This window comes from Ascaphus truei, unplaced genomic scaffold (genome assembly GCF_040206685.1).
Source record: "Ascaphus truei isolate aAscTru1 unplaced genomic scaffold, aAscTru1.hap1 HAP1_SCAFFOLD_752, whole genome shotgun sequence".
Classification (NCBI taxonomy): Eukaryota; Metazoa; Chordata; class Amphibia; order Anura; family Ascaphidae; genus Ascaphus; species Ascaphus truei.
This window is the reverse complement of record NW_027457087.1, coordinates 160,001-184,852: the sequence shown is the minus strand read 5'-3', so window position 1 is coordinate 184,852 and position 24,852 is coordinate 160,001. Positions and strand designations below refer to the sequence as shown.

At 56.5% G+C, this 24,852-nt stretch overlaps 1 protein-coding gene across 1 annotated transcript in view; it reads right to left on the bottom strand.

The window, feature by feature from the left end:
- Positions 1 to 8: 8 nt before the first annotated feature.
- Positions 9 to 24,852, bottom strand: part of LOC142486148 (motile sperm domain-containing protein 1-like) — a gene marked incomplete at its 3' end in the record, with an annotated part of 29,020 nt that continues 4,176 nt past the window's right edge. Inside the window, exons 2-5 of the mRNA XM_075584805.1 lie at positions 18,470 to 18,716; positions 15,097 to 15,172; positions 1,656 to 1,777; positions 9 to 188 (exon numbers count right to left, since the gene is read on the bottom strand). Coding sequence (XP_075440920.1) covers positions 9 to 188; positions 1,656 to 1,777; positions 15,097 to 15,172; positions 18,470 to 18,665 — 574 coding nt within the window. The remainder of the gene's footprint in view (positions 189 to 1,655; positions 1,778 to 15,096; positions 15,173 to 18,469; positions 18,717 to 24,852) is intronic.

The following is a 24,852-nucleotide window of genomic DNA, read 5'->3' as shown; positions in this document are numbered from 1 at the left end:
GCCAGCGCCTTTGGGGACCCCGTCCTCTCTGCTCCTGCGCTCCCGCTTCTTGGGGCGCAGTATGGCCGTGATGTCCTTCCGTCCCCTCGCACCCCGACCGCCCCCCTCCTCCCAAACTTCCACGCGGAACGTGTCGCTGTCGCGTAACGCTGCGGATCTGTGTGCCGAATAACTCTGCGGAGAGAAGCCTGTTACAACAGGGGGACCTCCCGTACCCCGGATATCTGTGTGCCGAATAACTCTGCGGGAGAGAAGCCTGTTACATACAGGGGGACCCTCCCCCGTACCCCCGGATATCTGTGTGCGTATAACTCTGCGGGAGAGACGCCTGTTTACATACAGGGGACCCCTCCCCTGTACCCCCGGATATCTGTGTGCGTATAACTCTGCGGGAGAAGACGCCTGTTACATACAGGGGGACCCCTCCCCTGTACCCCGATATCTGTGTGCGTATAACTCTGCGGGAGAGACGCCTGTTACATACAGAGGGACCCCTCCCCTGTACCCCCGGATATCTGTGTGCGTATAACTCTGCGGGAGAGACGCCTGTTACATACAGGGGGACCCCTCCCCTGTACCCCCGGATATCTGTGTGCGTATAACTCTGCGGGAGAGACGCCTGTTACATACAGGGGGACCCCTCCCCTGTACCCCGGATATCTGTGTGCGAATAACTCTGCGGGAGAGACGCCTGTTACATACAGGGGGACCCCTCCCCCTGTACCCCGGATATCTGTGTGCGTATAACTCTGCGGGAGAGACGCCTGTTACATACAGGGGGACCCCTCCCCTGTACCCCCGGATATCTGTGTGCGTATAACTCTGCGGGAGAGACGCCTGTTACATACAGGGGGACCCCTCCCTTGTACCCCGGATATCTGTGTGCGTATAACTCTGCGGGAGAGACGCCTGTTACATACAGGGGGACCCCTCCCCTGTACCCCCCGGATATCTCTGTGCCGAATAACTCTGCGGGAGAGACGCCCTGTTACATACAGGGGGACCCCTCCCCTGTACCCCCGGATATCTGTGTGCGTATAACTCTGCGGGAGAGACGCCTGTTACATACAGGGGGACCCCTCCCCTGTACCCCCGGATATCTGTGTGCGTATAACTCTGCGGGAGAGACGCCTGTTACATACAGGGGGACCCTCCCCTGTACCCCCGAATATCTGTGTGCGTATAACTCTGCGGAGAGACGCCTGTTACATACAGGGGGAACCCCTCCCCTGTACCCCCGGGTATCTGTGTGCGTATAACTCTGCGGGAGAGACGCCTGTTACATACAGGGGGACCCCTCCCCCTGTACCCCCGGATATCTGTGTGCGTATAACTCTGCGGGAGAGACGCCTGTTACATACAGGGGGACCCTCCCCTGTACCCCCGGATATCTGTGTGCGTATAACTCTGCGGGAGAGACGCCTGTTACATACAGGGGGACCCCTCCCCTGTACCCCCGGGATATCTGTGTGCCGAATAACTCTGCGGGAGAGACGCCTGTTACATACAGGGGGGACCCCTCCCCTGTACCCCGGGTATCTGTGTGCCGAATAACTCTGCGGGAGAGACGCCTGTTACATACAGGGGGACCCCTCCCCTGTACCCCCGGATATCTGTGTGCGTATAACTCTGCGGGAGAGACGCCTGTTACATACAGGGGGACCCCTCCCCTGTACCCCCGGATATCTGTGTGCCGTATAACTCTGCGGGAGAGACGCCTGTTACATACAGGGGGACCCCTCCCCTGTACCCCCGGATATCTGTGTGCCGAATAACTCTGCGGGAGAGACGTCTGTTACATACAGGGGGGACCCCTCCCTGTACCCCCGGATATCTGTGTCAGTATAACTCTGCGGGAGAGACGCCTGTTACATACAGGGGGACCCCTCCCCTGTACCCCCGGATATCTGTGTCAGTATAACTCTGCGGGAGAGACGCCTGTTACATACAGGGGGACCCCTCCCCTGTACCCCCGAATATCTGTGTGCGTATAACTCTGCGGGAGAGACGCCTGTTACATACAGGGTGACCCCTCCCCTGTACCCCCGGATATCTGTGTGCCGTATAACTCTGCGGGAGAGACGCCTGTTACATACAGGGGGACCCCTCCCCTGTACCCCCGGATATCTGTGTGCGTATAACTCTGCGGGAGAGACGCCTGTTACATACAGGGGGACCGCTCCCTGTACCCCCGGATATCTGTGTGCGTATAACTCTGCGGGAGAGACGCCTGTTACATACAGGGGGACCCCTCCCCTGTACCCCCGGATATCTGTGTGCGTATAACTCTGCGGGAGAGACGCCTGTTACATACAGGGTGACCCCTCCCCTGTACCCCCGGATATCTGTGTGCCGTATAACTCTGCGGGAGAGACGTCTGTTACATACGGGGGGACCACTCCCCTGTACCCCCGGATATCGTTGTGCGTATAACTCTGCGGGAGAGACGCCTGTTACATACAGGGGACCCCTCCCTGTACCCCCGGATATCTGTGTGCCGAATAACTCTGCGGGAGAGACGTCTGTTACATACAGGGGGACCCCTCCCCTGTACCCCGGATATCTGTGTGCCGTATAACTCTGCGGGAGAGACGCCTGTTACATACAGGGGACCCCTCCCCTGTACCCCCGGATATCTGTGTGCCGTATAACTCTGCGGAGAGACGCCTGTTACATACAGGGGGACACCTCCCCTTTACCCCCGGATATCTGTGTGCGTATAACTCTGCGGGAGAGACGCCTGTTACATACAGGGGGACCCCTCCCCTGTACCCCCGGATATCTGTGTGCGTATAACTCTGCGGGAGAGACGCCTGTTACATACAGGGGGACCCCTCCCCCGTACCCCCGGATATCTGTGTGCGTATAACTCTGCGGGAGAGGACGCCTGTTACATACAGGGGGACCCCTCCCCGTACCCCCGGATATCTGTGTGCCGTATAACTCTTGCGGGAGAGACGCCTGTTACATACAGGGGGACCCCTCCCCTGTACCCCCGGATATCTGTGTGCGTATAACTCTGCGGGAGAGACGCCTGTTACATACAGGGGGACCCCTCCCCTGTACCCCCGGATATCTGTGTGCGTATAACTCTGCGGGAGAGACGCCTGTTACATACAGGGGGACCCTCCCCTGTACCCCCGGATATCTGTGTGCGTATAACTCTGCGGGAGAGACGCCTGTTACATACAGGGGGACCCCTCCCCTGTACCCCCGGATATCTGTGTGCCGTATAACTCTGCGGGAGAGACGCCTGTTACATACAGGGGACCCCTCCCCTGTACCCCCGGATATCTGTGTGCGTATAACTCTGCGGGAGAGACGCATGTTACATACAGGGGGACCCCTCCCCTGTACCCCCGGATATCTGTGTGCGTATAACTCTGCGGGAGAGACGCCTGTTACATACAGGGGGACCCCTCCCCTGTACCCCCGGATATCTGTGCGCGTATAACTCTGCGGGAGAGACGCCTGTTACATACAGGGGGACCCCTCCCCTGTACCCCGGATATCTGTGCACCGTATAACTCTGCGGGAGAGACGCCTGTTACATACAGGGGGACCCCTCCCCTGTACCCCCGGATATCTGTGCGCCGTATAACTCTGCGGGAGAGACGCCTGTTACATAAAGGGGGACCCCTCCCCTGTACCCCCGGATATCTGTGCGGCGTATAACTCTGCGGGAGAGACGCCTGTTACATACAGGGGGACCCTCCCCTGTACCCCCGGATATCTGTGCGGCGTATAACTCTGCGGGAGAGACGCCTGTTACATACAGGGGGACCCCTCCCCTGTACCCCCGGATATCTGTGTGCGTATAACTCTGCGGGAGAGACGCCTGTTACATACAGGGGGACCCCTCCCCTGTACCCCCGGATATCTGTGTGCGTATAACTCTGCGGGAGAGACGTCTGTTACATACAGGGGGACCCTCCCCTGTACCCCCGGATATCTGTGTGCGTATAACTCTGCGGGAGAGACGCCTGTTACATACAGGGGGACCCCTCCCCCGTACCCCCGGATATCTGTGTGCGTATAACTCTGCGGGAGAGACGCCTGTTACATACAGGGGGACCCCTCCCCGTACCCCCGGATATCTGTGTGCGTATAACTCTGCGGGAGAGACGCCTGTTACATACAGGGGGACCCCTCCCCTGTACCCCCGGATATCTGTGTGCGTATAACTCTGCGGGGAGAGACGCCTGTTACATACAGGGGGACCCCTCCCCCGTACCCCCGGATATCTGTGTGCGTATAACTCTGCGGGAGAGACGCCTGTTACATACAGGGGGACCCCTCCCCTGTACCCCCGGATATCTGTGCGTATAACTCTGCGGGAGAGACGCCTGTTACATACAGGGGGACCCCTCCCCTGTACCCCCGGATATCTGTGTGCCGTATAACTCTGCGGGAGAGACGCCTGTTACATACAGGGGGACACCTCCCCTGTACCCCCGGATATCTGTGTGCGTATAACTCTGCGGGAGAGACGCCTGTTACATACAGGGGGACCCCTCCCTGTACCCCCGGATATCTGTGTGCGTATAACTCTGCGGGAGAGACGCCTGTTACATACAGGGGGACCCCTCCCCTGTACCCCCGGATATCTGTGTGCGTATAACTCTGCGGGAGAGACGCCTGTTACATACAGGGGGACCCCTCCCCTGTACCCCCGGATAGGAACCCCCCCCCTCCCCTGTACCCCCGGATAGGACGTCCCCCCCCTCCCCTGTACCCCCGGATAGGACCCCCCCCTCCCCTGTACCCCCGGATAGGACGTCCCCCCCTCCCATGTACCCCCGGATAGGATGTCCCCCCCCTCCCCTGTACACCAGGATAGGACTCCCCCCCTCCCCCTGTAACCCCGGATAGGACGTCCCCCCCTCCCCTGTACCCCCGGATAGGACCCCCCCCCTCCCCTGTACCCCCAGATAGGACCCCCCCCTCCCCTGTACCCCCAGATAGGACCCCCCCCTCCCCTGTACCCCCAGATAGGACCCCCCCCTCCCCTGTACCCCCAGATAGGACCCCCCCCCTCCCCTGTACCCCCAGATAGGACCCCCCCCTCCCCTGTACCCCTGGATAGGACGTCCCCCCCTCCCCTGTACCCCCGGATAGGACGTCCCCCCCTCCCCTGTACCCCCGGATAGGACGTCCCCCCCTCCCCTGTACCCCAGGATAGGACGTCCCCTCCCCTGTACCCCAGGATAGGACGTCCCCCCTCCCCTGTAACCCCGGATAGGACGTCCCCCCCTCCCCTGTACCCCGGGATAGGACACCCCCTCCCATGTACCCCAGGATAGGACCCCCCTCCCCTGTACCCCAGGATAGGACCCCCCCCTCCCCTGTACCCCCGGATAGGACGTCCCCCCCTCCCCTGTACCCCCGGATAGGACCCCCCTCCCCTGTACCCCAGTATAGGACGTCCCCCCGGATAGGACGTCCCCCCTCCCCTGTACCCCCAGTATAGGACGTCCCCCCTCCCCATGTACCCCAGATAGGACGTCCCCCCCTCCCCTGTACCCCAGTATAGGACGTCCCCCCCTCCCCATGTACCCCCGGATAGGACGTCCCCCCGGATAGACGTTCCCCCTCCCCATGTACCCCCGGATAGGACGTCCCCCCCTCCCCTGTACCCCAGGATAGGACGTCCCCCCTCCCCTGTACCCCAGGATAGGACGTCCCCCCTCCCCTGTACCCCCGGATAGGACGTCCCCCCTCCCTGTACCCCCGATAGGACGTCCCCCCCTCCCCTGTACCCCCGGATAGGACGTCCCCCCCTCCCCTGTACCCCCGGATAGGACGTCCCCCCTCCCCTGTACCCCAGGATAGGACGTCCCCCCCTCCCCTGTACCCCCGGATAGGACGTCCCCCCAGATAGGACGTCCCCCCTCCCCTGTACCCCAGTATAGGACGTCCCCCCTCCCCTGTACCCCCGGATAGGACGTCCCCCCCTCCCCTGTACCCCCGGATAGGACGTCCCCCCTCCCCTGTACCCCAGGATAGGACGTCCCCCCCTCCCTGTACCCCCGGATAGGACGTCCCCCCGGATAGGACGTCCCCCCTCCCCTGTACCCCAGTATAGGACGTCCCCCCCTCCCCTGTACCCCCGGATAGGACGTCCCCCCCTCCCCTGTACCCCCGGATAGGACATCCCCCCTCCCCTGTACACCAGGATAGGACGTCCCCCCTCCCCTGTACCCCCGGATAGGACGTCCCCCCGGATAGGACTCCCCCCTCCCCTGTACCCCAGTATAGGGCGTCCCCGCCTCCCCTGTACCCCGGATAGGACATCCCCCCTCCCCTGTACCCCAGTATAGGACGTCCCCCCCTCCCCTGTACCCCCGGATAGGACGTCCCCCCTCCCCTGTACCCCAGAATAGGACGTCCCCCCCTCCCCATGTACCCCCGGATAGGACGTCCCCCCCTCCCCTGTACCCCAGTATAGGACGTCCCCCCCTCCCCATGTACCCCCGGATAGGACGTCCCCCCCTCCCCTGTACCCCAGTATAGGACGTCCCCCCCTCCCCATGTACCCCCGGATAGGACGTCCCCCGGATAGGACGTTCCCCTCCCCATGTACCCCCGGATAGGACGTCCCCCCCTCCCCTGTACCTCCGGATAGGACGTCCCCCCTCCCCTGTACCCCAGGATAGGACGTCCCCCCCTCCCCTGTACCCCCAGATAGGACGTCCCCCCTCCCTGTACCCCCGGATAGGACGTCCCCCCCACCCCTGTACCCCGGATAGGACGTCCCCCCTCCCCTGTACCCCCGGATAGGACGTCCCCCCTCTCCCTGTACCCCAGTATAGGACGTCCCCCCTCCCCTGTACCCCCGGATAGGACGTCCCCGCCTCCCCTGTACCCCCGGATAGGACGTCCCCCCCTCCCCTGTACCCCAGGATAGGACGTCCCCCCCTCCCCTGTACCCCCGGATAGGACGTCCCCCCGGATAGGACGTCCCCCCTCCCCTGTACCCCAGTATAGGGCGTCCCCGCCTCCCCTGTACCCCAGTATAGGATGTCCCCCCCTCCCCTGTACCCCCGGATAGGACGTCCCCGCCTCCCCTGTACCCCCGGATAGGACGCCCCCCTCCCCTGTACCCCAGGATAGGACGTCCCCCCCCTCCCCTGTACCCCCGGATAGGACGTCCCCCCGGATAGGACGTCCCCCCTCCCCTGTACCCCAGTATAGGACGTCCCCCCCTCCCCATGTACCCCCGGATAAGACGTCCCCCCGGATGGGACGTTCCCCTCCCCATGTACCCCCGGATAGGACGTCCCCCCCTCCCCTGTACCTCCGGATAGGACGTCCCCCCTCCCCTGTACCCCAGGATAGGACGTCCCCCCCTCCCCTGTACCCCCAGATAGGACGTCCCCCCTCCCCTGTACCCCCGGATAGGACGTCCCCCCCACCCCTGTACCCCCGGATAGGATGTCCCCCCCTCCCCTGTACCCCCGGATAGGACGTCCCCCCTCCCCTGTACCCCAGTATAGGACGTCCCCCCCTCCCCTGTACCCCCGGATAGGACGTCCCCGCCTCCCCTGTACCCCCGGATAGGACGTCCCCCTCCCCTGTACCCCAGGATAGGACGTCCCCCCCTCCCCTGTACCCCCGGATAGGACGTCCCCCCGGATAGGACGTCCCCCCTCCCCTGTACCCCAGTATAGGGCGTCCACGCCTCCCCTGTACCCCAGTATAGGACGTCCCCCCCTCCCCTGTACCCCCGGATAGGACGTCCCCGCCTCCCCTGTACCCCGGATAGGACGTCCCCCCCTCCCCTGTACCCCGGATAGGACGTCCCCCCCTCCCCTGTACCCCCGGATAGGACGTCCCCCCGGATAGGACGTCCCCCCTCCCCTGTACCCCAGTATAGGACGTCCCCCCCTCCTCTGTACCCCCGGATAGGACGTCCCCGCCTCCCCTGTACCCCCGGATAGGACGTCCCCGCCTCCCCTGTACCCCCGGATAGGACGTCCCCGCCTCCCCTGTACCCCCGGATAGGACGTCCCCCCTCCCCTGTACCCCAGGATAGGACGTCCCCCCCTCCCCTGTACCCCGGATAGGACGTCCCCCCGGATAGGACGTCCCCCCTCCCCTGTACCCCAGTATAGGGCGTCCCCGCCTCCCCTGTACCCCAGTATAGGACGTCCCCCCCTCCCCTGTACCCCCGGATAGGACGTCCCCCGCCTCCCCTGTACCCCCGGATAGGACGCCCCCCCCTCCCCTGTACCCCCGGATAGGACGTCCCCCCTCCCCTGTACCCCCGGATAGGACGTCCCCCCTTCCCGGGAACATGCTTACCCCGCTGCTCTCGTTAGGGCCTCGCTAAGGGATGGGCCCTAACCCAGGAGAGGGGGGGAGAGTAAAGGGCCTCTCTAACCCAGGAGAGGGGGGGAGAGTAAAGGGCCTCTCTAACCCAGGAGAGGGGGGGAGAGTAAAGGGCCTCTCTAACCCAGGAGAGGGGGGACAGTAAAGGGCCTCCCTAACCCAGGAGAGGGGGGGGAGAGTAAAGGGCCTCTCTAACCCAGGAGAGGGGGGGGAGAGTAAAGGGCCTCTCTAACCCAGGAGAGGGGGGGAGAGTAAAGGGCCTCTCTAACCCAGGAGAGGGGGGGAGAGTAAAGGGCCCTAACCCAGGAGAGGGGGGGAGAGTAAAGGGCCACCCTAACCCAGGAGAGGGGGGGAGAGTAAAGGGCCTCTCTAACCCAGGAGAGGGGGGGAGAGTAAAGGGCCTCCCTAACCCAGGAGAGGGGGGGAGAGTAAAGGGCCTCTCTAACCCAGGAGAGGGGGGAGAGTAAAGGGCCTCCCTAACCCAGGAGAGGGGGGGAGAGTAAAGGGCCTCTCTAACCCAGGAGAGGGGGGGAGAGTAAAGGGCCTCTCTAACCCAGGAGAGGGGGGGACAGTAAAGGGCCTCTCTAACCCTGGAGAGGGGGGGAGAGTAAAGGGCCTCTCTAACCCAGGAGAGGGGGGACAGTAAAGGGCCTCTCTAACCAGGAGAGGGGGGGAGAGTAAAGGGCCTCCCTAACCCAGGAGAGGGGGGGAGAGTAAAGGGCCTCTCTAACCCAGGAGAGGGGGGGAAGAGTAAAGGGCCTCTCTAACCCAGGAGAGGGGGGGAGAGTAAAGGGCCTCTCTAACCCAGGAGAGGGGGGGAGAGTAAAGGGCCTCTCTAACCAGGAGAGGGGGGGAGAGTAAAGGGCCTCTCTAACCCAGGAGAGGGGGGGAGAGTAAAGGGCCTCTCTAACCCAGGAGAGGGGGGAGAGTAAAGGGGCCTCTCTAACCCAGGAGAGGGGGGGAGAGTAAAGGGCCTCCCTAACCCAGGAGAGGGGGGGAGAGTAAAGGGCCTCTCTAACCCAGGAGAGGGGGGAGAGTAAGGGCCTCTCTAACCCAGGAGAGGGGGGAGAGTAAAGGGCCTCTCTAACCCAGGAGAGGGGGGGAGAGTAAAGGGCCTCTCTAACCCAGGAGAGGGGGGGAGAGTAAAGGGCCTCCTAACCCAGGAGAGGGGGGGAGAGTAAAGGGCCTCTCTAACCCAGGAGAGGGGGGGAGAGTAAAGGGCCTCCCCTAACCCAGGAGAGGGGGGGAGAGTAAAGGGCCTCTCTAACCCAGGAGAGGGGGGGGGAGAGTAAAGGGCCTCCTAACCCAGGAGAGGGGGGGAGAGTAAAGGGCCTCTCTAACCCAGGAGAGGGGGGGAGAGTAAAGGGCCTCTCTAACCCAGGAGAGGGGGGGAGAGTAAAGGGCCTCTCTAACCCAGGAGAGGGGGGGAGAGTAAAGGGCCTCTCTAACCCAGGAGAGGGGGGGAGAGTAAAGGGCCTCCCTAACCCAGGAGAGGGGGGGAGAGTAAAGGGCCTCTCTAACCCAGGAGAGGGGGGGAGAGTAAAGGGCCTCTCTAACCCAGGAGAGGGGGGGAGAGTAAAGGGCCTCTCTAACCCAGGAGAGGGGGGGAGAGTAAAGGGCCTCTCTAACCCAGGAGAGGGGGGGAGAGTAAAGGGCCTCTCTAACCCAGGAGAGGGGGGGAGAGTAAAGGGCCTCTCTAACCCAGGAGAGGGGGGGAGAGTAAAGGGCCTCTCTAACCCAGGAGAGGGGGGGAGAGTAAAGGGCCTCCCTAACCCAGGAGAGGGGGGGAGAGTAAAGGGCCTCTCTAACCCAGGAGAGGGGGGGAGAGTAAAGGGCCTCTCTAACCCAGGAGAGGGGGGGAGAGTAAAGGGCCTCTCTAACCCAGGAGAGGGGGGGAGAGTAAAGGGCCTCCTAACCCAGGAGAGGGGGGGAGAGTAAAGGGCCTCTCTAACCCAGGAGAGGGGGGGAGAGTAAAGGGCCTCCTAACCCAGGAGAGGGGGGGAGAGTAAAGGGCCTCCCTAACCCAGGAGAGGGGGGGAGAGTAAAGGGCCTCGCCTAACCCAGGAGAGGGGGGGAGAGTAAAGGGCCTCTCTAACCCAGGAGAGGGGGGGAGAGTAAAGGGCCTCCCTAACCCAGGAGAGGGGGGGAGAGTAAAGGGCCTCCCTAACCCAGGAGAGGGGGGGAGAGTAAAGGGCCTCCCTAACCCAGGAGAGGGGGGAGAGTAAAGGGCCTCCTAACCCAGGAGAGGGGGGGAGAGTAAAGGGCCTCCTAACCCAGGAGAGGGGGGGAGAGTAAAGGGCCTCTCTAACCCAGGAGAGGGGGGGAGAGTAAAGGGCCTCTCTAACCCAGGAGAGGGGGGGGAGAGTAAAGGGCCTCTCTAACCCAGGAGAGGGGGGGAGAGTAAAGGGCCTCTCTAACCCAGGAGAGGGGGGGAGAGTAAAGGGCCTCTCTAACCCAGGAGAGGGGGGGGAGAGTAAAGGGCCTCTCTAACCCAGGAGAGGGGGGGAGAGTAAAGGGCCTCTCTAACCCAGGAGAGGGGGGGAGAGTAAAGGGCCTCTCTAACCCAGGAGAGGGGGGGAGAGTAAAGGGCCTCTCTAACCCAGGAGAGGGGGGGAGAGTAAAGGGCCTCCCTAACCCAGGAGAGGGGGGGAGAGTAAAGGGCCTCCTAACCCAGGAGAGGGGGGGAGAGTAAAGGGCCTCCCTAACCCAGGAGAGGGGGGGAGAGTAAAGGGCCTCCCTAACCCAGGAGAGGGGGGGGGAGAGTAAAGGGCCTCCCTAACCCAGGAGAGGGGGGGGAGAGTAAAGGGCCTCCCTAACCCAGGAGAGGGGGGGAGAGTAAAGGGCCTCTCTAACCCAGGAGAGGGGGGGAGAGTAAAGGGCCTCTCTAACCCAGGAGAGGGGGGGGAGAGTAAAGGGCCTCCCTAACCCAGGAGAGGGGGGGAGAGTAAAGGGCCTCTCTAACCCAGGAGAGGGGGGGAGAGTAAAGGGCCTCTCTAACCCAGGAGAGGGGGGAGAGTAAAGGGCCTCCCTAACCCAGGAGAGGGGGGGAGAGTAAAGGGCCTCCCTAACCCAGGAGAGGGGGGGGGAGAGTAAAGGGCCTCCCTAACCCAGGAGAGGGGGGGGAGAGTAAAGGGCCTCCCTAACCCAGGAGAGGGGGGGAGAGTAAAGGGCCTCTCTAACCCAGGAGAGGGGGGGAGAGTAAAGGGCCTCTCTAACCCAGGAGAGGGGGGGAGAGTAAAGGGCCTCTCTAACCCAGGAGAGGGGGGGAGAGTAAAGGGCCTCTCTAACCCAGGAGAGGGGGGGAGAGTAAAGGGCCTCTCTAACCCAGGAGAGGGGGGGAGAGTAAAGGGCCTCCCTAACCCAGGAGAGGGGGGGGGAGAGTAAAGGGCCTCCCTAACCCAGGAGAGGGGGGGAGAGTAAAGGGCCTCCCTAACCCAGGAGAGGGGGGGAGAGTAAAGGGCCTCCCTAACCCAGGAGAGGGGGGGGGAGAGTAAAGGGCCTCCCTAACCCAGGAGAGGGGGGGGAGAGTAAAGGGCCTCCCTAACCCAGGAGAGGGGGGGAGAGTAAAGGGCCTCTCTAACCCAGGAGAGGGGGGGAGAGTAAAGGGCCTCTCTAACCCAGGAGAGGGGGGGAGAGTAAAGGGCCTCCCTAACCCAGGAGAGGGGGGGAGAGTAAAGGGCCTCTCTAACCCAGGAGAGGGGGGGAGAGTAAAGGGCCTCTCTAACCCAGGAGAGGGGGGGAGAGTAAAGGGCCTCTCTAACCCAGGAGAGGGGGGGAGAGTAAAGGGCCTCTCTAACCCAGGAGAGGGGGGGAGAGTAAAGGGCCTCTCTAACCCAGGAGAGGGGGGGAGAGTAAAGGGCCTCTCTAACCCAGGAGAGGGGGGGAGAGTAAAGGGCCTCTCTAACCCAGGAGAGGGGGGGAGAGTAAAGGGCCTCTCTAACCCAGGAGAGGGGGGGAGAGTAAAGGGCCTCTCTAACCCAGGAGAGGGGGGGAGAGTAAAGGGCCTCTCTAACCCAGGAGAGGGGGGGAGAGTAAAGGGCCTCTCTAACCCAGGAGAGGGGCCGCTGGGATCCCATGTACGGTCAGGGTTATATGGGGGCTTATTGGAGGGAGTGGTAACGGCGGCCATATTTAAAAGGCCCGGAGGAAACGGTTCCAGTGGGTATTTCTTTGGGGTTGGAAACTGCTGGAGGGTCTGACAGGGGATTTCTAATAGGGGGAGAGAGTAAAGGGGATTTCTAATAGGGAGAGAGAGTAAAGGGGATTTCTAATAGGGGAGCGTAAAGGGGATTTCTAATAGGGAGAGAGTAAAGGGGATTTCTAATAGGGGGAGAGAGTAAAGGGGATTTCTAATAGGGAGAGAGAGTAAAGGGGATTTCTAATAGGGGAGCGTAAAGGGGATTTCTAATAGGGAGAGAGTAAAGGGGATTTCTAATAGGGGGAGAGAGTAAAGGGGATTACTAATAGGGGGAGAGAGTAAAGGGGATTTCTAATAGGGGGAGAGAGTAAAGGGGATTTCTAATAGGGGGAGAGAGTAAAGGGAATTTCTAATAGGGGGAGGAGTAAGTAAAAGTAAGAGTAAAGGGGATTTCTAATAGGGAGAGAGTAAAGGGGATTTCTAATAGGGGGAGAGAGTAAGGGGGATTTCTAATAGGGGGAGAGAGTAAGGGGATTTCTAAAAGGGGAGAGAGTAAAGGGGATTTCTAATAGGGGGAGAGAGTAAAGGGGATTTCTAATAGGGGGAGCGTAAAGGGGATTTCTAATAGGGGGAGAGTAAAGGGGATTTCTAATAGGGGGAGAGAGTAAAGGGGATTTCTAATAGGGGGAGAGAGTAAAGGGGATTTCTAATATGGGGAGAGAGTAAAGGGGATTTCTAATAGGGAGAGAGAGTAAAGGGGATTTCTAATAGGGAGAGAGAGTAAAGGGGATTTCTAATAGGGGGAGAGAGTAAAGGGGATTTCTAATAGGGGAGCGTAAAGGGGATTTCTAATAGGGGGAGAGTAAAGGGGATTTCTAATAGGGGGAGAGAGTAAAGGGGATTTCTAATAGGGGGAGAGAGTAAAGGGGATTTCTAATAGGGAGAGAGAGTAAAGGGGATTTCTAATAGGGGGAGAGAGTAAAGGGGATTTCTAATAGGGGGAGAGTAAAGGGGATTTCTAATAGGGGGAGAGAGTAAAGGGGATTTCTAATAGGGAGAGAGTAAAGGGGATTTCTAATAGGGGGAGAGAGTAAAGGGGATTTCTAATAGGGGGAGAGAGTAAAGGGATTTCTAATAGGGAGAGAGAGTAAAGGGGATTTCTAATAGGGGGGAGAGTAAAGGGGATTTCTAATAGGGGGAGAGAGTAAAGGGGATTTCTAATAGGGGGAGAGAGTAAAGGGGATTTCTAATAGGGGGAGAGAGTAAAGGGGATTTCTAATAGGGGGAGAGTAAAGGGTATTTCTAATAGGGGGAGAGAGTAAAGGGGATTTCTAATAGGGAGAGAGTAAAGGGGATTTCTAATAGGGGGAGAGAGTAAAGGGGATTTCTAATAGGGGGAGAGAGTAAAGGGGATTTCTAATAGGGAGAGAGAGTAAAGGGGATTTCTAATAGGGGGAGAGAGTAAAGGGGATTTCTAATAGGGGGAGCGTAAAGGGGATTTCTAATAGGGGGAGAGTAAAGGGGATTTCTAATAGGGGGAGAGAGTAAAGGGGATTTCTAATAGGGAGAGAGTAAAGGGGATTTCTAATAGGGGGAGAGAGTAAAGGGGATTTCTAATAGGGGGAGAGAGTAAAGGGGATTTCTAATAGGGAGAGAGAGTAAAGGGGATTTCTAATAGGGGGGAGAGTAAAGGGGATTTCTAATAGGGGGAGAGAGTAAAGGGGATTTCTAATAGGGGGAGAGAGTAAAGGGGATTTCTAATAGGGGGAGAGAGTAAAGGGGATTTCTAATAGGGGGAGAGAGTAAAGGGGATTTCTAATAGGGAGAGAGTAAAGGGGATTTCTAATAGGGGGAGAGAGTAAAGGGGATTTCTAATAGGGGAGAGAGTAAAGGGGATTTCTAATAGGGGGAGAGAGTAAAGGGGATTTCTAATAGGGAGAGAGAGTAAAGGGGATTTCTAATAGGGGGAGAGAGTAAAGGGGATTTCTAATAGGGGGAGCGTAAAGGGGATTTCTAATAGGGGGGGAGAGTAAAGGGGATTTCTAATAGGGGGAGAGAGTAAAGGGGATTTCTAATAGGGGGAGAGAGTAAAGGGGATTTCTAATAGGGAGAGAGAGTAAAGGGGATTTCTAATAGGGGGAGAGAGTAAAGGGGATTTCTAATAGGGGGAGAGTAAAGGGGATTTCTAATAGGGGGAGAGAGTAAAGGGGATTTCTAATAGGGAGAGAGTAAAGGGGATTTCTAATAGGGGAGAGAGTAAAGGGGATTTCTAATAGGGGGAGAGAGTAAAGGGGATTTCTAATAGGGAGAGAGAGTAAAGGGGATTTCTAATAGGGGGGAGAGTAAAGGGGATTTCTAATAGGGGGAGAGAGTAAAGGGGATTTCTAATAGGGGGAGAGAGTAAAGGGGATTTCTAATAGGGGGAGAGAGTAAAGGGGATTTCTAATAGGGGGAGAGTAAAGGGGATTTCTAATAGGGGGAGAGAGTAAAGGGGATTTCTAATAGGGAGAGAGTAAAGGGGATTTCTAATAGGGGGAGAGAGTAAAGGGGATTTCTAATAGGGGGAGAGTAAAGGGGATTTCTAATAGGGGGAGAGAGTAAAGGGGATTTCTAATAGGGGAACTCACATGTCGATGCAGGAATGTGGTTTGACAAGACCCTCAGCATCCACCACCGTGTAACGTAATGCAGCCGTACAGAGAACTGAGGGACACACACAGATAAACACATCTATATATACACTATGTATAGAAGTGTATAGAAGTATATATATATATACATATACACACATATGTGTGCGGTGTGTGCAGTGTGTACGATGAAAAAGGCGACAAGAAAACCCCACCGTTAGCATATAGCCAATAAAGAATATCAGGTGTGAGCACATTCGCATGTCTTACACAGGTCTGCAGCCCGCCCTTCCCCATTATCTCCCAGCATACAGTGCTTCCACTGCAGCAAGGGATTCTGGGAAATGACATGCAGCCCGCCCTTCACCATTATCCCCCAGCACACAGCGCTTCCAATGCAGCAAGGGATTCTGGGAAATGACATGCAGCCCGCCCTTCCCCATTATCCCCCAGCATACAGTGCTTCCACTGCAGCAAGGGATTCTGGGAAATGACATGCAGCCCGCCCTTCACCATTATCCCCCAGCACACAGCGCTTCCAATGCAGCAAGGGATTCTGGGAAATGACATGCAGCCCGCCCTTCCCCATTATCCCCCAGCATACAGTGCTCCCACTGCAGCAAGGGATTCTGGGAAATGACATGCAGCCCGCCCTTCACCATTATCCCCCAGCACACAGCGCTTCCAATGCAGCAAGGGATTCTGGGAAATGACATGCAGCCCGCCCTTCACCATTATCACCCAGCATACAGCGCTCCCACTGCAGCAAGGGATTCTGGGAAATGACATGCAGCCCCGCCTTTTACCATTATCACCCAGCACACAGCACTTCCACTGCAGCAAGGGATTCTGGGAAATGACACCCAGCCCCGCCTTTCACCATTATCCCCCAGCACACAGCGCTTCCACTGCAGCAAGGGATTCTGGGAAATGACATGCAGCCCTGATAATGGTGAAAGGCGGGCTGCAAGTCATTTCCCAGAATCCCTTGCTGCAGTGGAAGTGCTGTGTGCTGGGGGATAATGGTGAAAGGCGGGGCTGCGTGTCATTTCCCAGAATCCCTTGCTGCAGTGGAAGCACTGTATGCTGGGAGATAATGGTGAAAGGCGGGGCTGCATGTCATTTCCCAGAATCCCTTGCTGCAGTGGAAGTGCTGTGTGCTGGGTGATAATGGGGAAAGGCAGGGCTGCATGTCATTTCCCAGAATCCCTTGCTGCAGTGGGAGCGCTGTGTGCTGGGTGATAATGGTGAAAGGCGGGGCTGCATGTCATTTCCCAGAATCCCTTGCTGCAGTGGAAGTGCTGGGTGATAAGGGTGGAAGGCGGGGCTGTGTGTCATTTCCCAGAATCCCTTGCAGCAGTGGAAGCGCTGGGTGATAATGGTGAAAGGCGGGGCTGCATGTCATTTCCCAGAATCCCTTGCTGCAGTGGAAGTGCTGTGTGCTGGGGGATAATGGTGAAAGGCGGGGCTGCATGTCATTTCCCAGAATCCCTTGCTGCAGTGGGAGCGCTGTGTGCTGGGTGATAATGGTGAAAGGCAGGGCTGCATGTCATTTCCCAGAATCCCTTGCTGCAGTGGGAGCACTGTATGCTGGTTGATAATGGTGAAAGGCGGGGCTGCGTGTCATTTCCCAGAATCCCTTGCTGCAGTGGGAGCGCTGTGTGCTGGGTGATAATGGTGAAAGGCGGGGATGCGTGTCATTTCCCAGAATCCCTTGCTGCAGTGGAAGTGCTGTGTGCTGGGTGATAATGGTGAAAGGCGGGCTGCATGTCATTTCCCAGAATCCCTTGCTGCAGTGGGAGCGCTGTGTGCTGGGGGATAATGGGGAAAGGCGGGGCTGCATGTCATTTCCCAGAATCCCTTGCTGCAGTGGGAGCACTGTGTGCTGGGGATAATGGTGAAAGGCGGGGCTGCATGTCATTTCCCAGAATCCCTTGCTGCAGTGGAAGTGCTGGGTGATAATGGTGAAAGGCGGGGCTGCATGTCATTTCCCAGAATCCCTTGCTGCAGTGGGAGCGCTGTGTGCTGGGTGATGATGGGGAAAGGCGGGGCTGCATGTCATTTCCCAGAATCCCTTGCTGCAGTGGGAGCGCTGTGTGCTGGGTGATAATGGGTGAAAGGCAGGGCTGCATGTCATTTCCCAGAATCCCTTGCTGCAGTGGAAGTGCTGTGTGCTGGGGGATAATGGTGAAAGGCGGGGCTGCATGTCATTTCCCAGAATCCCTTGCTGCAGTGGAAGCGCTGGGTGCTGGGGGATAATGGGGAAAGGCGGGGCTGCATGTCATTTCCCAGAATCCTTTGCTGCAGTGGAAGCGCTGGGTGCTGGGGGATAATGGGGAAAGGCAGGGCTGCATGTCATTTCCCAGAATCCCTTGCTGCAGTGGGAGCACTGTGTGCTGGGGGATAATGGGTGAAAGGCGGGGCTGCGTGTCATTTCCCAGAATCCCTTGCTGCAGTGGAAGTGCTGGGGGATAATGGTGAAAGGCGGGGCTGCATGTCATTTCCCAGAATCCCTTGCTGCAGTGGAAGTGCTGTATGCTGGGGGATAATGGGGAAAGGCGGGGCTGCATGTCATTTCCCAGAATCCCTTGCTGCAGTGGAAGCGCTGTGTGCTGGGGGATAATGGGGAAAGGCGGGCTGCATGTCATTTCCCAGAATCCCTTGCTGCAGTGGAAGTGCTGTATGCTGGGGGATAATGGTGAAAGGCGGGCTGCATGTCATTTCCCAGAATCCCTTGCTGCAGTGGAAGCGCTGTGTGCTGGGGGATAATGGTGAAAGGCGGGGCTGCGTGTCATTTCCCAGAATCCCTTGCTGCAGTGGAAGTGCTGGGTGATAATGGGGAAAGGCGGGGCTGCATGTCATTTCCCAGAATCCCTTGCTGCAGTGGAAGTGCTGGGTGATAATGGTGAAAGGCGGGGCTGCATGTCATTTCCCAGAATCCCTTGCTGCAGTGGAAGTGCTGGGTGATAATGGTGAAAGGCGGGGCTGCATGTCATTTCCCAGAATCCCTTGCTGCAGTGGGAGCGCTGGGTGATAATGGTGAAAGGCGGGGCTGCAGACCTGTCTAAGACATGCGAATGTTGGATATATATATATATATATGTATCTACATGTACATCTCTCTGTTTCTCTTCTTCCCCTGTCCTCGTTCCTAGCCCCTGCTTTAGCCGCAGATTCCTGTGTATATATCAGTATTGCCGACCTGAGGCAGAGAGGAGAACTCTCGGAGCTTGTTGTCCGATGACATAAATTGTTAGTCCAAATAAAAAAAGGTAACACCTAATACTGAAGAACATACATATACATATATTACACACGCACACCGCATGATTATGCTCTTACCAGCGGCCATTTTAAGCACCCCGCTCACCTTTGTAGCGCAGCACGCGACGGAACGGGTTGTAGAGGGTCAGCACCTGCTTGTGGCTGGCTTGGTCATCGGTGTAAAAGGCGAGTACAGGTGGAAATATAAAGACAGGGAGGGGGGAACGCGGGGCGGGGGTCCGCTCTTCCTCCTCCTCCTCCCCCCTCCTAGCAAGGACCCCCCGCTGCATTGCGGGCAGCATCGGCAGACATTACCACTCTCCTCACTTACTGAGGCAGCGGTTTGGTGCGGTCTGCAGGGGGAGGGGGAGAGAGAAAGAAGGGAGGGGATAGGGGGGAGGAGGGAGAGAGAGAGGTGGGGGGAGGAAAGAGGAAGGGAGGGAGGGAGAAAGACACAGGGGGGAAGAGGAGGGAGGGAGAAACGAGGTTCGAGGGAGAGAGAAACGAGGGGGGAGGGAGAGAGAAATAAGGGAGCGGAGAGGGAGAGAGGAAGGGAGGGAGAAAGACACAGGGGGAGGAGGGAGAGAGAAACGAGGGGAAGAGATGGGGAAGAGAGTGATAGGGAAGAGATGGGGGGGAAGAGAGAGACGGGGGAGAGAGAGACGGGAGAAAGGGGAGGGAGAGTGCAAGAAGGTGGGGGGGGAGAGAGAGAGGAGAGTGTGAGAGGAGGAGAGAGAAACGATGGGGAAGAGAGAGAGGTGGGGGGAGAAAGAGATGGGGGAAGAGAGAGACAAGGAGAAAGGAGAGGGAGGGTGCGGGAAGGTGGGGGGGGAAGAGAGAGAATAATACTCAGTCAGATTGAAAGATGGACAGAAACATTAATAGACAGACCGATGACTGTATGTTTGTATATATTCAGCAAGTACAGTGTGTGTGTGTGTGTGTGTGTGTGTGTGTGTGTGTGTGTGTGTGTGTGTGTTCAGAAATAGTCCACACAGTGTGTTTGACAATTTAATAAACACTTTGGTGGGTTATTTCCCCCCCATCCAAGACAAAATATTGTAGGCACACTGCCCCTTTAAGGCAGAACCAAATCATAAAAGCAAAAGCCTACTCCACATTTGGGAGGCTAACTAGACAGAACAGCCTAACTATCCGACTGGCTAGCTAGGCTAGTACCAGTCCAAACACTACAAACTATAGAGTACAACATATATTGCCCTTAACTGTGCTGGGAATCATCCCAGGAGTCTCCAGGAAATCCCTCCGCGTGGAGGTTCCACTGCTGGGTGGGGGTACCAAGCAAGCCCTGCGTGCAGCAGACCTGGGGAACCGTACCAACCAGTGTCCTTCCTGGTTGGGTGAAGTCTCTCAGCTCTGGCAGACTGCTGCCTGCCTTAAAACCCCTTTGCAATCAGCAGTTCACTGGAACAGTCCTAGCTGATTGTCTCTGCAGAGGAGTTTAACCTCCTACATGCTGGAAAGCACACACTGCAAGTTCTCTCTAGCATACACAGACTGTGACCCTGTAACATATCCCGCTCCCCAGGGGAACATTGCCCAGGGGAATGGCCCACGCACCATTACAGGCATACCCCGCTTTAAGTACACTCACTTTAAGTACACTCGCGAGTAAGTACATATCGCCCAATAGGCAAATGGCAGCTCATGCATGCGCCTGTCAGCACGTCCTGAACAGCAATACCGGCTCCCTACCTGTACCGAAGCTGTGCGCAAGCAGGGAGACTATAGAGCCTGTTACAAATGCGTTATTTACATCAGTTATGCCCTTATATAACGATTGCAGTACAGTACATGCATCGATAAGTGGGAAAAGGTAGTGCTTCACTTTAAGTACATTTTCGCTTTACATACATGCTCCGGTCCCATTGCGTACGTTAATGCGGGGTATGCCTGTACTGTGCACCTGCATCACTGTCAGAGAACTCCGACTTCAATCTCTTTTCCTCTTTTTCTTTTTGGACTTCCAGTCCATCAAATTGTCAAACTTCGCTGTAACTCTTTCTGGGTCTTTCCCACCGTCAAGATTGTTTCTTTGGCTTCCGACGAAACGTGTGGATCTCGTGGTGAAGATCGGGGAAAATTGGAACTGTCCAAGGCCTGTGTTGAACTTCGTTGCTTCTCCTTTCCAAATCTTCGAACTTTCTAACCCTGAACCCTCATTGCTTTTTTTTTTTTTTTAAACAATGTCTTTTCTCAAGACCATTTTCTCTCCTACTAATCATCATTTTTTAATTTCCCCTTTGGGTCAATTACCTGGTACTCTGGACATGAAGTAGATACTTACTACCTCTTTATAAAATCTTGGCCACGGTGTGTAGTTGTGATTGAAGAGAAGACAGCTGCCAACGTCCTTGTAACTTATGCACTCACCCAGTATCTCCTCATTTATTCTTCTCTAGCTACTCACACTTTAGTCGCTCGTGGAGGACGTCGTGCTCAACTTTATCTTACCATTTCTCCAACTCCTCTCTTACTCGCTTGGCCACGAATTCTTCCACGCATCGTGCGACCTCCTCATCCCTGCCACCAATGTGACCATCGGCATCTGGCTCAGCCTCATTTAGCTCCTGATGTCAAGCTTGGCGGAGTTCTCTAACTAGTCCTCGTAGCACCTCACTTTGGCAGTCACCAGACTGGTACTCTTGGGCCTCTCTTTCTCGGTGGACTGATTTATTACCATGAAACCGCCTCTCTCAGCGTGCGATACCGGATACATGTCTGTCCCGTTCTCATCACAGACTGAATATTTATAGCCGCTGCTTTCACGGCAAGGAATCCACGTCGGACCACGTGGGAACGGTAGTACGACTGGATTTTTATTCCGCTTCTCCATCGTAACGTGGTTCTTGTGTTTTGTGGAAAGTAGACTGTAATACTGCACCCCCATTGCAGATACGCTTATAGGAACGCACAGCTTGCTTACTGATGATGTAGGATCTATATCCAGAATGAATTAGATTAGCAGTTTTCTTCACATCCCTGTAGTGTCTTTGCTGCTGATACGTCCCAAGATTGGACTGTAGTAGAATCACACATTGCTTCAAGTATTCAAACTTCTTTCTTTGCTGCTTCATTCTCCAAAATTACTGAATAACACGAGTTGCTTTACTCTGGTGACAAAGCTGACAAGCTTTCCTCCCTCTGTAGGCGGACTGTACGGTGACAGCCGCAGAGCGTGTACACACATACAATATCTTTCTCTCTCCATTCTTCTTTGGATAAAAGCTCTGTAGTATTTCTGAAGTGTCAGAATGCTTTTCTCTTTTGGCAGCAAGTTTAGTTAATCAGCGAGAGACTTCTGTTGCTTGAGGACATCCTGTAATTCTCCTCTCAGAGCCTCTTCCTCTTCCTTGTACTTGCTCTGAGTTTGCATCAATGCAGTCTTCATTATATTTTGGAGCTCTACAGATTTCGTCGCTAGGGTCGCCGCTGCTTGCGTTTTCCATGCTCCTTTCTCATAGAAGTACTGACTGTTGGGGATGGAGCAGCCTCTCTGCTCCTCCAGCTCTTGCTCTAGTTTCTGGACCTCCTCCCTCTCATACAGAGTCACCTGGCCTCTAAGCTCCTCCTCCAGTGATACTCTGGTGATGCTCAGTGTGGCATTCAGCTGCTCATGCTGGTCTGTGGAGACACACTGGTACTCAGACTTTGTTGGCAGCCTGGATACATTCTTCCCGCATAGCTCGCTGCTTCTTCTCGGCATCCGCCTGTTTCTCCTCGGCCTCCAGTAGCTGTGCACGCAGCTCTTGCAGCATGTGGCTTTTGCAGTATGTGCTCTGCTTGTGCGCGCGGCTCCAGGGAGACACGTTCTTTTCACAGCATTCTCCAGTGCTTCCTGCACTTCTAATTTTTCTTGTTCCTTCACTTTTTCTGCTTGGTGAAGCTTCTCATTTCCTTCACTGACCTGACCACGCAGATCTGAAACTCTTCCTTCAGGTTTCCGTTCTCTATTTTTACAGTCTATTTATCACTCAGGACCTTCTCATAGGCCTCCTTCATTGTACAAAGCTCTGTGCTGAGACCACAGACCTCCTGGCGAGACAAGACCCAGCATTGCGTTGGAACTGCTGACCTCCTGGCGAGAGACTTTGCGTTGAGACTGCAGAGCTCCTTCTGAGACACTTCATACCCCTGCTTCCCGTCAGCAATAATCAGACATGCTCTGCTTCTCGTCCTTGGCGGTAACAGTCATGGTTGCCTTCTCAAGATCAGTCAGCGTCTGCTCACACTCGCTCTGCAGAAGACGTTCTGCTTTCTCCATAGGTGCACAATCTAATAATGCCGGGAGACACCTCTGTAACTCCTTATCCAATTATTCCCGGAGAAAATCACACTCAGACCTGGCAGACTGGACTGCAGGAGTTAAGGCATTTTTATCCTGGTTCAAGGGATTCATCTTTGTTTCGCATCTTTTCCTTTGCTGCCATTCCCGTGACGATATCGACAGACGCTCTGTGCTGCTGTACATCTCGGCTCCTAAGACATTTTCTCGTGATATCTCAGGCGCAAACGTTTCTGTAACTTCCGCTATAAGTTGAGAAACACTTTTCGTCCTCTTTACTTTGGTAGCACACGAGACATCAGTAGTACTGAGCACACACACTCACTGTTACCAGCTTGTGCATGTTCCTTGCGCTCACAATGCGTTGCTTACTGCTGTAGCCGTGAGAGACAGTATTCATTGTGCTGCGATTGTTGCCACTGTTTATATTTCAGAATGTGGGTACACGATTTTTCCATGTGACCAGGTTCACGACAGCCCCAGCTCATTTCCTGGTCACGGACTGCAGGCTTATGGGGACCTGCACTCTGGACATATGTTGCTATAATTTGCAGCTTTAATTTGCGGGGGCTGCTTTTTATCCCCATAGGAGTCATCATCATCAGGCCTGAAGGGACACTGTTTCGCATGGCTAAGTGCATTGCAAAACTAACATTTCAAATACGTCATTGGGAAAACCTGGTTTTTGTTTTGTTTTGTAAGTCTTTCACACCCCGACGGGGCAAACTTTACACCCAGAACTCGTTCCGTGCGAGGATCTCCTCACTTAGACTGCAGCTGCAGACCCTCTCTCCGGAGGACACATCGCTTCCTTCCTCAGGAGTATGTCTGTGTCTCCTCACTCAGACTGTAGCTGCAGACCCTCTCTGCGGAGGACACATCGCTTCCTTCCTCAGGAGTATGTCCATGTCTCCTCACTCAGACTGCAGCTGCAGACCCTCTCTCCGGAGGACACATCGCTTCCTTCCTCAGGAGTATGTCCATGTCTCCTCACTCAGACTGTAGCTGCAGACCCTCTCTCCGGAGGACACATCGCTTCCTTCCTCAGGAGTATGTCTGTGTCTCCTCACTCAGACTGTAGCTGCAGACCCTCTCTGCGGAGGACACATCGCTTCCTTCCTCAGGAGTATGTCCGTGTCTCCTCAGACTGCAGCTGCAGACCCCCTCTCCGGAGGACACATCGCTTCCTTCCTCAGGAGTATGTCCGTGTCTCCTCAGACTGTAGCTGCAGACCCTCTCTCCGGAGGACACATCGCTTCCTTCCTCAGGAGGAAGTCCATGTCTCCTCACTCAGACTGCAGCTGCAGACCCCCTCTCCGGAGGACACATCACTTCCTTCCTCAGGAGTATGTCCATGTCTCCTCACTCAGACTGCAGCTGCAGACCCCCTCTCCGGAGGACACATCGCTTCCTTCCTCAGGAGTATGTCCGTGTCTCCTCAGACTGTAGCTGCAGACCCCCTCTCCGGAGGACACATCGCTTCCTTCCTCAGGAGCATGTCCATGTCTCCTCACTCAGACTGTAGCTGCAGACCCTCTCTCCGGAGGACACATCGCGTCCTTCCTCAGGAGTATGTCCATGTCTCCTCAGACTGTAGCTGCAGACCCTCTCTCCGGAGGACACATCACTTCCTTCCTCAGGAGTATGTCCGTGTCTCCTCAGACTGCAGCTGCAGACCCTCTCTCCGGAGGACACATCGCTTCCTTTCTCAGGAGAATGTCCATGTCTCCTCACTCAGACTGCAGCTGCAGACCCCCTCTCCGGAGGACACATCGCTTCCTTCCTCAGGAGTATGTCCGTGTCTCCTCACTCAGACTGTAGCTGCAGACCCTCTCTGCGGAGGACACATCGCTTCCTTCCTCAGGAGCATGTCCGTGTCTCCTCAGACTGCAGCTGCAGACCCTCTCTCCGGAGGACACATCGCTTCCTTCCTCAGGAGTAAGTCCATGTCTCCTCACTCAGACTGTAGCTGCAGACCCTCTCTCCGGAGGACACATCGCGTCCTTCCTCAGGAGTATGTCCATGTCTCCTCAGACTGTAGCTGCAGACCCTCTCTCCGGAGGACACATCACTTCCTTCCTCAGGAGTATGTCCATGTCTCCTCACTCAGACTGTAGCTGCAGACCCTCTCTCTGGAGGACACATCGCTTCCTTTCTCAGGAGAATGTCCATGTCTCCTCACT